The sequence below is a fragment of the Symphodus melops genome (assembly GCF_947650265.1).
Source record: "Symphodus melops genome assembly, chromosome: 16".
Classification (NCBI taxonomy): Eukaryota; Metazoa; Chordata; class Actinopteri; order Labriformes; family Labridae; genus Symphodus; species Symphodus melops.
The window spans coordinates 10,121,696-10,137,635 of NC_136706.1; the positions used below are offsets into that span (position 1 = coordinate 10,121,696).

Genomic DNA, 15,940 nt, shown 5'->3' on the forward strand with positions numbered 1-15,940 from the left:
ATTTAAGTCCCCTTAGGACATATTCCACCCCCACACTTTTTTTTTTAAACTTTAACCAGTCTCTTTTTTTTCTTTTTTTTGAAGAACAATCGTCGTTCTTGTTCCAAAATCTGCTGTTTTCTAACATCACTGTCTTGGTATGTTGAGCAAAACAAATGCACATGCAATTCTTGGACTCCAGTTTTGTTTTAGCTGAAAATCTCCTTTTTCCAATATACAGTTTGTTCCTATGGACTCAATGTCTCTTCCTTCAAGCGCATATAGTGTAAATTAACATGAGCAGATTATTATTGTTTTCATCATTTGCACAATGATAATAACTCCATATGATTTAAATATACGTGTATAACATGTAAAACCATATCTGAAGGGCTGTTAGGATTTATCTGGCATAAATGTCTTTTTTTTTAGACTGGAAAAAAAAAGTTCATGCTTCTATGTTAAAGATGCAAATCTAAAGCTAAACACAGATTACTGGTTCTTACAGTACATACTGTAAAACTTTCAATAAAAGCCCCTCCAGATTCAAGGCCCAGTCATGTTTACTAGCCTGGTGGAGCTGCCATATTGACAAAAAAGAGAAGAAGATCAAAAAATAAGGATATGCTTCTGTCCAAGAAAGACAGAATAATAAGACAGAATAATAATCAATGTCTGCTGCTTTAACATCTTTCTGTTTTATCATCTTTCTAATCTTTGCTGTGAACAAGTTTTGTTTGAACGGCCTGCCTCGAATTGACACCTGTCCCAAATAAAGGAAGGGTCATTTCCATATCCTTAACTAAAAACCTGAAGTTTTACAGAATAGAAATGACACACATCACACACAAGAGGGATGGAAACTTATCCAAAAAAAAAAAAAAAAAAATTCATAAGCTTGGAAAAGGTCTTCTCTGTCTCATGATATCTTTCTAGGTTTTGCTTTCTCTCTTCCTCAAGTGGCAACAAAGGGCTAGCAAAGAAAACCTATAAGTTCCATAACCGATGCAAAAGCCTACAAATTGTGTGGGCATGGACTGTAGCTGTAAGTCAACAAACATTGAGATGGGGCCAGCTGTGGAGTCTGTGAATAATAGGATAAACCTGGGCATCTAAACTGTATGTGATATGCCTCCATCAGCTAAATGATTCAACCTGTAGCGTGTGTTTTTAGGGGAGGAGCTGTGCTGCCTCTGATGTGTGGATGCTGTTTGTACGTAAACGATAGTGATGTTAAAATGCTGCTGCACTACCAGTGTTGTGCTTTGAATAAAGGACTGCCACTCTTGCATCACGACCTCTCAGTGTGACCAGCAACTAAAGGTAAAAGATAAATCTACTAAATTGTTGACATGTAACATTTTATTTGCATTTATTATGTTGTTTAAATTCAACTTTTGCTAAAAATGGATGGATGATTGTTAAAATGTTGTTTTAAAAAAATTCTTCTTCTTGCAATTATACATTGATTTTGTAAGCATTTATTCAAATGTTTTACACCACATCTTTGATAAGTTTTATTTCAACAGATGACATTGTGTAAATGAAAACAATTTTTACAAAAGGGAGATATAGGCTTCACACACATAATGCCCTAATGCCAGTGTTGACAGTGAATGTGGAAAGTTCTAGATGTCTATTGTGCTGTTTGTCATGTGACTAGATGTTCAGTGAGCATCAAAAGCTTTTATACTAGTTTGAATTACAGCCAATGGACTTAACAGACCACTCTCTCTTTGTCATCTATACCAAAGCATTAACAGGAGTTGAATTTCCCTCGGGATCAAAAAAGTATCTATCTATCCATCTATCCATCTATCTATCTGAACTAAGAGGACGGAGCATTTTTATTCATATTCTGCATGTTCAGATCTGCAGAAATGGCGGGCCAGCAGAAGCTCCTCTCACTCTGGGTTTGTCTGTTGCTCGTGGCAGCACTGTGCCCGGGTGCACACTGTAAACGCGGAGGCCTCTTCAAGGGTCGAGCAAAAGGTGATGCAGACAAAAACCCTCCGTCCCAGGGCCGCGGCCTCTCCAAGCAGGGCCTGAAGTTGGCGGGGGTCGCAGCAGCCGGGATGCTGGGGGGCACAGGCACAGGATACGGCCTGGGGCTCTTTGGTCGGCCCAAGCATGGATCTACGAGTCACCATAAAGTCTCTTCAGAGCAAGATCAACGGCTTTACTATGAAAACCGCCAGGGATTCCACAACCAGTCTCTGTGGAGAGCTTTTGTTAACGCAGCGGCCCCAGCTCCTAACGCCTTCCTCACACTGGGACATATAGTGTCTGTCCTCATAGCTGCATGGATCAGGGACATGTAACACAACATCGATCACAGGGGTCTGTTAACAACTCCAATGAAATAAAAGCTTCTGGAATCAATGATCCTTTGTTATTTTTCTTATTTTTGTTAGTTTTATTATTTGAGAGAATGCTGTTTCAGAAGAATTCATTATACAATAAAACCAACATATTTACAGTATGTTTAACCACTTATGACATTAATTCTAACATTACTCGTAAAAAAATCCTCATTAATATGGAACTTGTCCTGAGTATCTATTAGATTCATTTTATGGCACTTTCTTTTTGGTAAGTTTAAACTTATTTTGAGATAGAGCTAGAACTATTATTTGAGTTTTCAAATAATCTGCAAATGTCCCATTATTCAAAACCTTACTCAAGTGAAGACATTTAAGTATTTTGAGTACATTTTACTTAAGTACTCATTAAGTACTCAATATGCACAATTACTTTCTGTCATGGGTTAAATATTGTATCTTGTGGTTTTGAACAAACATTTATGAGACATTCATTTAGAACAGAAATGTTGTCTCCCTTTTTCAGAGGTAAGAACCACTAATATCTATTGAGGCCACTTACAATGAGTGCAGAACAACAGCCCCATTTCTGCTTTATGCCAAGCTAATATCAATTAAGCTGAAACTAAAGCTTTTGGCCAAATGCAGTGGAGTAGGTATAGAGTATTATCACAGAAGAAATGATGTAGAGTACTTTGCTGTTCTACACTAGAACACTTTAAATCCCATACCCATTCCCATTATAAAGGAGGGTTGTAACACAGGGTTTGCAAATGTACAGTATATTAATTACACAGCGAAAGCACTGTTTTGTTAATTATTTTATTTAACGCAGAACATCCATGACAAACAAGAAAACCAACATAGTATTTGATGAGTACCGAAAATGTTTACATTTGCATGTGAGGACCACAAAATTCACACAGATAATCCTTCTCATTATACGCTCCAGAAGGGGAATAAGTGCACTTCACAAATATCCAGCCCAGAGAGTACACAGATGTCAAAATCTGATTTAAATCAATTAAATGTTATTGCCGTGATAAAAAAAATTACCAGGCGAAAACCCCTCCGTGTAGCACTAAAACAAATTAATGAAATAAATGTGTTAGACCAGCATTGTAAAACTACATCCAGAAAACACACATATTTGAACTGTACCCTGCTGGACTTGGCCAAACAATTATAATTTAATCAAGACTTTTTTTTTTTTTATCTTGGGTGAAACAAAACCCAGCGAGAAATCAAATACATTACATCAGGAAGGTGAAAATGACAGCAGAAATGTCAAAAAGAATCTTTCATGTACAGATGAACACACTGACACAACTCACACGGAGTGAAAGGTCCAGAGGAACAAAGTCATTTGTCATGACAGCCAGGTGGAAGCCGGTTCAGGAAAGGCAAACCTAGATATCGGTATCAGTAGACACAACTAACAAACAACTAACCTATTATATCCATCTGACTGTGTTTAAAGATTCAAATGCTGACAGAAAGACAATGAGATGTGTTGACCAGCTAAAACCTGAAAATCTGACTGGATAGTCTAGAGATTTTCTCGCAGATTGAACAGAGTATTTCCAGGGTTGGCATAGAGATCTGAGCAAATCTACACAACACTACAGCAGTGAGACTATGCCCTTTAAAACGTCCACATTTTCTGTAAACCAATTATTTTTAATCAACTCAGTTTTTAGCAAACGTGCACTGCAAAGATTAAGTGACACCGCTCAAGTCAACAAATGCACATGTTGTTATGAAAAAGCTGCAGGCATAGAAGCAACAGCAGAACTCTACTAATGCTGCCAAGGACACATGTTCTCCGATGCCCATTGGCTGTTGAGGGCTTTTACATGCAAGCCAATGTGTTCTCCCTAACAATAAACAAAGTGTGAGTATAAAGTACCTGAGAAGAGTTAGGGTCATTATTCACCTTGTGCATCATGCAAGTTTAGTATTATTATGGTTTACAAAAAAAGGAATTAGCGTTGAGTGTTTTGCCACCATGAGTGAAGTCATAACAGTGGTTTGTTTATAGGACATACTTCAGGGTATGACCTTGTAATATGTAACTGCCATTATGGTCGAGGACTTGAACATAAAGATAGATATTGTATAAGGTTTTTTTAATTGAATCGTACCACATCACGACTTTCTCTTTAATGGTTTGCCCCCCCGTCTCTACAGTATGATGACTGGTCCTCAACCTCATCTTTATATCTCTCTGTCGTCATCTCATCATCTCTATGTCGGTTTATGTCAAAATTTAGCCCAATTTAGAAGTGGAGCCCTGGCTTTAAGATGCTTTTATAGATGATATATAGAGATAACAACAATAACCACTTGAAAAAAACCAGTCTGTTTAATTGTCTGATACACTGGAATGTTGAAAATGGAAAGTGGAATAAATGTTGAAATGATGTTAGTTGGATGTTATTGTACATAGATCTTATAAAGTTACATTCCTATTCAAACAGTAGCGTCAAAGTGAACTTTCACAAAAAACAACTAAAACAGTCCAGAATCTCGATGCATTCAGTTTACAATAACCTGAAGTAAAAAAGTGCAAAATATCTGAGATGAAACCGATAGGAGTGAAGCTTGTACGTCACAAAATTAAAAGTTTGACTCCTTTACACATACACATTACTCTATTGTTTTGTTAGTTTTAGTAAATGACTGACTGACCATAAGCACTTAAAAGTGTTCAGCTATTGTTTACTATGGGGATAATATACCTTAGCACTATGCAGACATGCAGATATAATGGATGGAAGTAGCAATCCATAATGGGCCAGTAACTGTTTTTACTGGAGAAGGAGCATGCTGGACAGTAGTACAAAGAGGGAGGTGAAGAGCTGCATGGCACCGTAACTCGGCGGGCTGTTCCCCTCAGCTGGCGGCATTGATCGTTGCTCAGCTTTTCTTTCCTGCAGAAAGCGCTCAGAGTAGACCATGAACTGTTCAACACAGCGCCGGTTCTTCACTTGCTCTATCAGAGCTGGGTATCCAATCTCCTCAATGCTGACTGTGTCGTCGTCCTCGTTCTCGCCTCCAGGCGAACTTTTAGGGGTGGAGCTTTTCTGATCTTTAAGAGGGACAGTCCTATTCATGCATTTATCCATGAAGCTCTCATAAGTCTCGGCCCTTGGTGGGGGGTTGTAGACATAATCACGGCCGTAGTCTTTTTTGTCTGTAGATTCGGTGCCATAACGACGGTACATGTAGCTGTTGTAATACTGCTCTTCTTCAGGGTTGCGGAAATTGAAATGTGGTCGAGGGAAACGCCCAAGTCCATATCCAACAGCCATTCCAGCTACCGCACCAACGCCTGCTGCTAACATGGCTTTTTTAGCAAAACCCGATGACTTCGGCTGGTATCCCATGTGCTGTACTGAACGAGAGAAAGGAGAGCCGCCTCCCATCCCGTAGCCTCCTTGTCCGTAGCCTCCTTGTCCGTAGCCTCCTCCACCAAAGCGAGGACTGAGGATCTTATTGTTTGGGTTCCAGTTTGTGTAACCACCGGCGCCCCCATAACCACCCCCATATCCACCACCGTAACCACCCCCATATCCACCACCCTGACCAGGGTAACCCCCTGGATTCACACCACCCTGACCCCAATTCTGACCAGTATTTCCACCTCTGACAGGATAGCCACCTGCTGCTGGATACTGGTTGGGATAACTACCTCCTGCTGGGTACTGATTTGGATAATTCCCTCTTCCTGGCTGTGAGTTGGGATACCCTGCTGGATAACCACCTGCAGGATTGTGGTGTGGATAACCTCCTGCAGGATTGTGGTGTGGATAACCTCCTGCAGGATTCTGGGCTGGATAACCTCCTGCAGGATTGTGGTGTGGATAACCTCCTGCAGGATTCTGGGCTGGATAACCTCCTGGATTGGCTCTAGCAGGATACTGGTTGGGGTTACTACCGGCTCCTGGATAACTTGCTGGATTTTGTCTGGGAACTCCTCCTTGGTTAGGCTTGCCCACTCCTGGATAACTTCCACCAGCTGGATATGGGTTGGGGTTGGGGTTTCTGTTGGGACTCTGAGGCTGTCGAGGGTAGCTTGAAGGCTGAGAGCTGGATGGTTTACTCTGTGTCCCACCCTTGTTGCTGGAAGAGGAGGAGGAGGAGGATGTTTTCCTGCTGCTGCTGCTGCTGCTGCTTCTCTTAGCCCATGTTGATTGAGTGTTCAACAGTAACATAACCAGGACGAACACGCGTGTCAACTCACACAACCTCCTCATCATCATGTCCCTAAAGAGAAACATTTTGAGAGATAATAATCAAACATAATCGAGCATGATAAATCACGGCCTGTCATGTTGTTTCCCAGCCATCATCACAGGATGACGACAAAAACAACATCGTGTAACCTTTCCTTTTAATAACGAATAATCAAATGTCTACAGTACAGCCGCACGTAGCCTCATCGAGTCCTTTAAAATGCGTTTTTAATTGGGTTTTAAAGATGCAGGCTACCACATGGTATCATTTGGTTTATCTAAAAATAAACGAGGTAGCCTGAGGTAAAAAAAAAAAAATGCATACACTAAAAAATACAAAAGGACAGCTAAACGACATTTACTAACTACCGCAAGTTAAAGAAATAAAAGGGCCGATTTTGATTTTAAAACTGAGTTACAGCCATTGCACCACTCTTCACTAAGAATAATCACCGCTCCGTTTAACATAATCACAAAACGCTTCATAATGTCCTCTGTTCGAGGCACACCCAAAACCAAAAACAACATAATTATTGCTATTTACAAAAACTATGTCTTACCTTGAACTGCCGCCCTGTGTCTGAATGTGTTGGTGGTTATTCGGGCTGTAAAGTGTTGATGTCCTCTCTTCCTTTCCTAACACCGTTATGTTTGTGGGAAATGTGTCGTTGCAGAGTCGTCTAAAAGGGGGTGCACTCGTTTTGATCAACCCATAGGAAAAAAGAAAGATGACACTTTGCTTTGACCTTAAATTGTGATTACATTTTCGAGGTTTTGCAATCAAACAGTCTTGCACATAGTTATTTTTCTCTGATTCATCTGGAAGTGTATTTATAACGTGGTCTCATTGTAGAATAAATGGTTCTTAACTTTAGTTCTTAAAGAAGAATCGGTCGGTCCCGTGATAGAAAACAAACGCGCATCTGAAGCCTGCGCAGTTCAGTCCTACTGAGCTCTCCTGCAGCTCTGAGAACTGCGAGTCCCCTCGGGTCTGAATGCTGCTCTGCTATTGGATGATGTAGGTAAAGCGTAGCGTCAGAATTGAACACGGTCAAAGACCCGTATGTACTCGCAGCTTAGTGTCCGGCTACACACGGTGTGGAAACATGTCTGCACGGAGAGAGCCCAGAGGAGGAACTTCGATTATGAAACACTCACCTGAGTCTTAAACTGCACTTTAACCGGACAGGACGGCACGGTGGCCTTTTTCACGCTTGGAGCCAGATTGTTATTTAACGGAAGCGTGACAGTGGGGAGTGAATGGACGGATAAAGAAGCAGCCGGTGTTTGATCTGAAGAAGAGGCGGCCGGGTCCGGGTAGAAAGACAGGGAGTAGGGCTGGGGGGGGGAACGTGTGATCTACACAATACGGGGTAGCTCCTTGCTGGGGGATGTTATCCGTACTGTCTTATGGCAGACTGGTTGCCCGGGCTGTCCTGGGTGGACTCTCTCAGACGGACGGTCGGGACTACAGCCTGATAAGCGCCAGCTGTGGTTTTGGGAAAGACTTTCGAAAGGGGATCCTGAAGAAAGGGATGTGCTACGGAGACGATGCCTGCTTCATTGCGCGGCACAGGGCAGCAGATGTTTTGGGTAAGCTCACATGCAAATAAAACACACAGTAGCCGACAAGCATAGATTGGTCACCCTCGATGACCTTCAGTTAGCTGGCCTGCACGTGCGGAGACCCCCCCTCCCCCTCCCTCGGATGACAACAAAACAGCCCTCCACCTCCAACTCAGAAGGAGGCACAACTTTCATCATCTTGCAGCTACCACTTTATCTGTTTAATTTCTTTTGTAGCAGGGGGAATGGTTAGGGATGAACAGTGCTTCAAGTTCAGCTGCACTCGCGTCATGTTGTGATTATTTTGGTAACCTGCAGCGCGTGCGTTTGAGGTGTACCACTGAATGACCTTTCACCTAAATTAGCTCCGACTGAAGAGTGCACGACTCTAACGATAATTATCGGACTAAATGGTATTGATGCGCTTGAATTAATGAGGGGCTACATTAAATAAAGCCCCTCATGTGACTTCTCAGACTTATTACTACAATGTCTTGCAAAGGTCAGAATGGTTGAGCATGGAGGCAGCCATGTTGCTGTTAGCATCAGTAGCCTGCGAAGCTAAGCTCGGCGTAATTGCTTTGTCCTCCTCATTTTCCAGCCGGCACGACCGAGTTGCCTCAATGGTCGACACCTCGACGTTGTTTCTTAGCTTTATAGTAATTTTGCAGTCTTTTTATGATAATGCTGATAATGTGAAATTTAAAAATAGCCAGCTCAATGAAACACAATCTGTCCAGGCTTCACGTGTTTGTAACACACGACACATAGTGTCTGTAAACTCAAGTTTTCTCTTGTTTTGTTTCGGGGGTTTTTTTTTTGGGGGGGGGGCGGTTGAGGAGCAGCTTCAAGGCGAAATATCAATAGAAAATGAAACCAAAGTTAGTGTTGTATAAATGCTTATTAACTGATATTTAACATTCCTTATCTGAATTTGTTTAACACGGGCGTTAGATGAGTGCATAGTGTACATAATCACAGAAAAAAACATTTTATATGCAAAAACAGGCTGATGTATATGAGTATAAAACCACTGTATCATACTGTAGGAATGTACTATATATATTTTTTTTCCAACCATATGGTAATCTCCACGTTACTTAATTCTTATGACAAATACACACAGATTTATTATTCTGTAGCTCACTACATTTTGACAGTTTTGTTGACCATAAAGTCAATGGTCTATTTCACTACATTATATGACCATACATCTATTTAGTGAAATTGTTTTGTTTTACTATGGTGTTTAAAATGAATAGAAGTTGTATCTTTGAAAAAAGCCTCATCTTAGAAAGTCAATTTGAACTCTGACAGGTTTAAAAGGTTTTTGTTTTTGCCTCAGTTGCTTATTAGATTCATTAAAGACAATATTTTATATATGCAAAGCTGGACCCGAAAGTGTTTTATAGCCTACCTTTAAAAAAAATGAATAACTTGTCAGAATAAATGCTATTTATTGACTTTGTCCATGACCTGATTAATTGATCATCATATTGTTTCAGCTCTTAAAAGCCCAGTATTTGATCTCACCGTGTATGACGGATGGGATAAGATTGTTGTTGTATTGGTGAACAGCATCAAAACAACCTTTTTATGAAACAAAATGTCCCCATTGTCCATCAGGGGTTGCAGACGGCGTTGGTGGTTGGCGTGATTATGGCGTGGACCCCTCTCAGTTCTCTGCCACCTTAATGAGAACCTGTGAGAGACTTGTGAAGGAGGGACGCTTCACGCCGAGTAATCCAGTGGGTATCCTGACCTCTGGTTACTACGAGCTTCTACAGAACAAAGTCCCCCTTCTAGGTGAGTACACGTGCCGATGAAGTAGTAAGGTGCTCACAAAGCCAGTGTTGGAGTGAGTCATGTTCCCATGTGAACAGACATACTCTCAGTAATAAATAACATAGCTGCAGGATGAGTCACACTATAAATAATGGCTTTAGTAAGCTAGATGTGCAACATATTGTTGTAATATATCATTTACCTCGCAGGTTCACTTTTTTTGTGTCAAAAAATCAGGAAAGGTAATGGTCTATAATGTAATGCTCTATATGAATGTACAAAGACGTAATGACAGCTGAGTTTGGTTACAACACTTTTTTGGAAACGCACTAATAGGATACACAATGATCGTCCTAATTATCTTGTTTATTATATCCGGCGAGCTAGCTTCACCCCCCTGTATTACTGTGTGTGGGCTGTTTGTTACCATTGATTTAGGCTTTGACCTGCATCCTACTTACTGATGTAACGCCTGTGAGGTAACTAACTTCTGAATCAGGCTGCATTTCTTTCTGACTCATGGAAGTTGAGACTCAGCATGGCGGGTGAACATACTAACCTTATACCAAAACTGGAAAAGGTCAAGAATGTGTCTATAGTCGACAGAGCAGGCGGGTCAGACAGGTTTTTAGAAGTGTGCACATGCCACGCATGTGAGTCATGACCAAGGTTGCATATCTTCTGGGACTCTGTAGCCCTGACGTGCAGCCAGCCCTCTCAAAGTTTACCGCCTCTCTCGTGTCACGATGGTTGTCAAATGGCCTACATTTTATTTTGGGAAGCTTTGACGAGGTCTGCTTTTGACCTTCACCGCTCAAGGTTAGTCAGGCTGTTGGCACCTCGAACCGCCATCACTAAGAATCTTGGGACAAGTACGAGCTGTGACCTCTACGGTTGTTTTTGTTTTTCCACACTGTTGGAAACTGTATAGTCATTTCACCCACCTACTGTAAAAGGTGCGCACATTGATGCAGCATTTTCTACAGAGTGCAGAGAAGCGCACATTAAACCCATTCTCCCTTTCTCCTCTTGTGTTTTGTTGTGCATTTTCTCTGTCCACCTTTTATGTTTGTCATTAATGTGGTGTTCCTCTGTTTTGTAGGGAGCAGTACAGCCTGTATCGTGGTCTTGGAACGACGGAGTCACAGGTTACACACGTGCAACCTTGGTGACTCCGGCTTTCTGGTGGTTCGGGGAGGAGAGGTAGTCCATCGCTCAGACGAGCAGCAGCACTATTTTAACACGCCCTTCCAGCTGTCCATCGCTCCTCCAGGAGCTGAGGGGGTGGTGCTCAGCGACAGGTTAGTATCTCAGTGCTGCTTACACACTTGTAAATCAGGTGTTAGAAAAAAACCAGTCCATGGTGTATTTTTCAGCATAAGAAAGAAGAAGATATTTATTTTTTGTTTGTTTGTATATATATATATGAATGTTTAAACATTTTTTTTTTATGTTTGTGAATATTCTTGTGTTTTTTCACGTGTTCAAAAAGTGAATAAACAAAGTATTCAAAAAAAAAAAGAAAGAAAGAAGAAGATATCCTTTATTGGTCCCGAGGGGAAATTGCTTTTACATTCTGCTATTGCGACATACATAGCATACAGAGACTTTCCTAAGCAGACAGGGATTTTCATTTTGCCTCCTGTAAAAAGTGTTCAGATAAAACTGGATTTGTCAAGACATGCCTAGCCCTCACATAAGGGATATAAACATTCAGGCAGTGTTAGCAGATGAAACAATGATTGCGTCGGTCTCACGCAGCTGGACAAACCTGGCTACACCTCCACATAGCTTGCCTTTAGCTGGTCATCTTTTTGGGGATCACATATCTATTGGGGCGGTGGTCGTCAACTTTTCTGTCATTTTTAATGTTCTGGAGCAATAATACTATCATCAGGAGAACGTGATACCGTTTGAATCTTCATTAGGTTGGGCTAAATGATTTGTAGTTCATTGTTTCTCATAAACCTGTTTTGAAAGGATCATTTATCTGTCCACAACTATCTCTTTGGCAGGATTTTGAAACTCATTGAGTCCTCGCCTTAAAATTAAACTTCATAAATAATATCTTTATAAAATGTAGTGTCCTGCCTGCAAACAAAACATGTTTGTTTAGGTAGCAAAAGACACATGGTATACCAGCATGTATGCAGGTTTGCGAGGCAATCCTGATTGGTGTCACATTGTGATTCTAACAATGGCAGCCTGATTAAGAAGATAAACCTTTTATAATCCATTAAGAGCCGTCTAGAAGCCTGTTTCGCAGTAATCCCGTCTGGTGTGAAACTAAGTTTAATACTTAACTGTTAAACCACCAAACGTTCACATGAAAGAAACATTAATGGCTCTGTTGTGCAACCTTAAAATAAAACCTTCAGGAGAAGGCACAGACATACGGTTTCATGCTCCCAGGAAATCAACTTGAGTATGAAGTATGTTGCCAATAAAAACCAGGCGCTTTCTGCGTCTGGCAAGGACACGGAGGACAGGTTGCTTCCTAGGCAGCTGTCCGATTAAACGCCCACGCCGCGTCCACCCTCAAGACTTGGCAGAGTGACCACTGACTGGCTTAATTCCATGATGGAAACTGTTGACAGGCGCTGCATGATTCTCTTTCACCTTTGACTGATCCTGACTTGCCCTTGTGTTTTCTTACAGTCCTGAAGCAGCGGACAGCTCCTCTTTTGATGTGCAGCTTGGTGACATCATCTTAACGGCAACTGACGGCCTCTTTGACAACATGCCGGACTACATGATACTGCAGGAGCTAAAAAAACTCAAGGTGTCACATTTATGTCTCGCTTTACAACCTATCAGATGTCACTTCTCACATTCCTTTTTTAACATTTTTTTAAATGTTTGCCAATTTCAGACTACGAACTATGACAGCATCCTGCAGACTGCACAGAGTATTGCAAAGCAAGCTCATGACCTTGCTTATGACCCCAACTATATGTCACCTTTCGCACAGTTTGCCTGTGACAATGGCCTGAATGTAAGAGGTATGTATACAGAGCTTTTGGAGGCTTTGTTGTCAAGTTAAATCTACTTTGAGTACATGTAAGTCAGTTGAACCAAAATGGCCTTATTCATTATCCCTGCACATATCCTAAAACATGTATGCAATTGTTTCTCTTGGAGATTTACACTTCAATTCATGGCGTTTTGTTTTGATGTACATATACACTTTAAGTTGATCTTTTAATCAAACAATATTACACAACAAGTGTAATTATTGTTATTTCACTAGAATTAGGCTTAAAAGACTCAAATTGAATACTATCTTTGTCTGCTTTTACAGCTTTAACTTTCTCCATTTGTCTTTTCTAAATCAATGTGTTGTTATTGAGCTTGAAATAGGGTTTCGAAATGCCCAGGGCTAATTTGCAGGGCATGTTGCTAATTGTTTTGTTTTGTTTTTGCAGGAGGGAAGCCAGATGACATCACAGTACTGCTGTCCATAGTGGCGGAATACACAGACTAAAAATGTGTGTGTGCCTGTGTGTGTGTGTGCGTGTGTGTGTGTGTGTGTGTGTGTGTGTGTGCGCTTCTCTGGGGCTGGTCCTTCCCTCCTGTCTGCCTGAGTCTTCCACCTACGGCCCTCCTCCCCCCTCTAAAAAAAAAGCACCGCATCCTCTGTGGGTTGACAGGGAAGGCCCTTTAACTCGTCACACACTCCCTAGCCGTGGGGCTGATGTTCCTCCGCACATCTTTACTTCCCTTCCTCTGTTGTGCTTCGGCGCTCCAACGGTTGAGGGGAAGCAGACATAAACCACCATTTCATGTTGATCATGATGCAGGAGGAGCCAAGTACAGTTACCTGAGGGATGCCTTTCAGTCTTGCATGTCCCACTGCATTGCATCAACACAGGAATGGGTCTGACTGAGGGCTTTAAAACCTGGAAGCCTCTCTGTGTCAAAAAAGTGAAACAATAAGAGGAGTAAGCCATGGTGTGGATCCTTAAGAGAGTAGTGATAGAGCTGACTTTGAATCCGGCAATCTGTTTCTGTTATTCCAATCCGTTACTTGTCGTAAACGTGTATGAACAAAGCCTACTGGTGGACTGAGGAAGCAGATACTGGGTGTCGGGAGGGTCTTGTAAAAAAAACTAAATGTTAGAGTTGGGATTGGGAATGTGAGTGATGGTAGAGCTAATGAGTAAATGCTCAGATTAAATTAATGTGTAAAGGACACTAGCACTTATTTGAGCTTACATGTGAGGGTTGATCAGTTTTCTTCACTTTGCTTGGGGGTCTGTTGATGGCCACACCCTGATATGTTGTAAATATTCTTGTGTTTTTAGGGCTACGTTCAGTCCTCTTATTTGTCTTTACTTTGGGTGTTGAAGCAATTATTTGGTTACAATTGTGGAAGATGTACACATGCATTCATAACTATATTTTTCTTGTATAGATGTTGATTTTGGAGTTAGCTTTATCTACCCCACACTTCCACTTGCTGAAATGAACAAGAAGATGATGTGTCGAGATCATTTGCTGCCGTGTCTATGTGGGAGGAAAGATGTGAAAAGATGCGTGCATGTGTTTGGCGTACATGTGATATGTTGTTGTTGGAGTGGCTGGTGTATTTAATGTAAACATCTGATGTCTCACAAAGCTTAATTTAGCATCTGGGAATGCTTACTAATGCAATGATAGGTCAGGCATGAATTTTAAAGGAAAATATGTATTTTTTTAACATTATTTAGTTTTAAAGTTAGAGTTTGAATTGTCTGTGTGATGGATGGTAAAAGATTCTGCTTTCTTAAAAGTCAGGTGTGTGTGTGTGGGTGGGTGTGTACTCCGTTTATTCCTCAGTTCCTTATTTCCCTTTACTTGTGTTTGCTGCTCCCAGTGCAGATGTCTGTACTCAACTTGACATGATTTATATAAACACAATCACCATGATTGTAATATGTGTGTGCTGCATCACATTACATTAATCAAAGACGAGGATAATACAGTTCCGCCTGTGATAGTCTGTCATTTTGACTAACAGCTCACCCAAGTGGTTCATGGTGAAAAAGTAGGTGCACCAAAGACACATTTTCTATGTGTATGTAATTACGCTTTGTTGTTAAATACATCAAACAGCAATACTGTAAATTCCATGAGTTTTGTGTGATGACCAGCAGTGTGGGTGGAAATGTTTAGGGGGACATACAAATATATTTTCAATTGTTTTATCAGAGCAACAAGAGTGTACCGTATTTAAGTTATATGTGACTGGTTGCAACAAAATACAAGACAGGTTTATGAAACCAAAGAAGGAAAGCCATATTTAGACACGATTGCTCCATGAGCCCTGCTGTTAAAACATGTTTTTTCCGTCATATACTTAATAGAGGCAATTATATTTGTCCGTCTCGCATTGTTCTTTTTGCATGGTTTCTACAAGGGCCACTGTCCATGTGTTCCTATTGTTAAAATGGTTTAAAAATGCTGTAGAAAGGTTCTGAACTTGTATTTACTTTGGTGATAGCCCTGTGTTTGACAGATGGATGGATCCCACATGCAAAAAGAAGTGGTGGTGAAGTAGGTAATGGTGCTGCAAACTTACAGTATGAGGGTGAGCACAGTTTCAGCCTTAACAAATAGCTAGACCTGTAATCAAGAGGCCTTTCCTGTCATTGCAAGCTTGTTTCATCTCGGTCAAGTTGTTCAGCATTTGATGTAAATGAAGTATGCCCGTCTGTTTCTGTAAAGCTGTTCTCAAAGGTGCTTCTGCAGTCTGTATGTTATGATTGTCATCTTTTCAGCAAGCAATGTTTGTGTGTATGGAAGATACACATATGTCTAATGTGTAACAATGCAGGTCTAATTTCTGTAAATATGTTTAAAAATGTGTAAAATATTTAAATAAAGAATCTAGTATTTATACTAAATATTCTGTATTCTCGTGCTTTCATTTTATGTTTGTTTTTCTCCAGAAACAGTTGTACTGTCACAGAAGACAGTCTTGCAAAATAGCATCGGAATAATAGGATGGTGTTGTCAAAAAATTGACTTCTATTTTCATCCTCAATAAGTTTTTTCATAACTTTGCCCTGA

The 15,940-nt window shown here is 40.8% G+C and overlaps 2 protein-coding genes and 1 long non-coding RNA gene across 3 annotated transcripts; 2 read left to right on the forward strand and 1 right to left on the reverse strand.

The window, feature by feature from the left end:
- Positions 1-725: 725 nt before the first annotated feature.
- On the forward strand, positions 726-2,364 carry LOC306837019. The gene is made up of 2 exons (XR_013780850.1): positions 726-1,302; positions 1,850-2,364. It is a non-coding gene; the product is annotated as an uncharacterized lncRNA (long non-coding RNA).
- Positions 2,365-4,646: 2,282 nt separating this feature from the next.
- LOC306836921 (uncharacterized protein) lies at positions 4,647-7,250 on the reverse strand. Its single transcript, XM_079364303.1, has 3 exons — positions 7,099-7,250; positions 5,767-6,569; positions 4,647-5,736 (listed from the first exon to the last, which is right to left on the reverse strand). Exons 2-3 carry the CDS (start codon positions 6,563-6,565, stop codon positions 5,111-5,113), a joined length of 1,425 nt encoding a protein of 474 aa, XP_079220429.1. The 5' UTR covers positions 6,566-6,569; positions 7,099-7,250; the 3' UTR covers positions 4,647-5,110.
- Positions 7,251-7,474: 224 nt separating this feature from the next.
- LOC306836922 (protein phosphatase PTC7 homolog) lies at positions 7,475-15,774 on the forward strand. Its single transcript, XM_079364304.1, has 6 exons — positions 7,475-8,131; positions 9,731-9,910; positions 10,992-11,190; positions 12,548-12,671; positions 12,762-12,891; positions 13,315-15,774. Exons 1-6 carry the CDS (start codon positions 7,930-7,932, stop codon positions 13,371-13,373), a joined length of 894 nt encoding a protein of 297 aa, XP_079220430.1. The 5' UTR covers positions 7,475-7,929; the 3' UTR covers positions 13,374-15,774.
- The last annotated feature ends 166 nt before the right edge of the window (positions 15,775-15,940 follow it).

Excerpts from the sequence above, each read along its gene's own strand:
- LOC306836922 (XM_079364304.1), top strand. The coding sequence starts at position 7,930 with ATGTTATCCGTACTGTCTTATGGCAGACTGGTTGCCCGGGCTGTCCTG. Across the intron at positions 11,191-12,547 it reads GGGGTGGTGCTCAGCGACAG|TCCTGAAGCAGCGGACAGCT; the intron begins GTTAGTATCTCA and ends GTTTTCTTACAG. Across the intron at positions 12,672-12,761 it reads AGGAGCTAAAAAAACTCAAG|ACTACGAACTATGACAGCAT; the intron begins GTGTCACATTTA and ends TGCCAATTTCAG.
- LOC306836921 (XM_079364303.1), bottom strand. The coding sequence starts at position 6,565 with ATGATGATGAGGAGGTTGTGTGAGTTGACACGCGTGTTCGTCCTGGTT. Across the intron at positions 5,737-5,766 it reads TCCTCGCTTTGGTGGAGGAG|GCTACGGGATGGGAGGCGGC; the intron begins GCTACGGACAAG and ends ACGGACAAGGAG.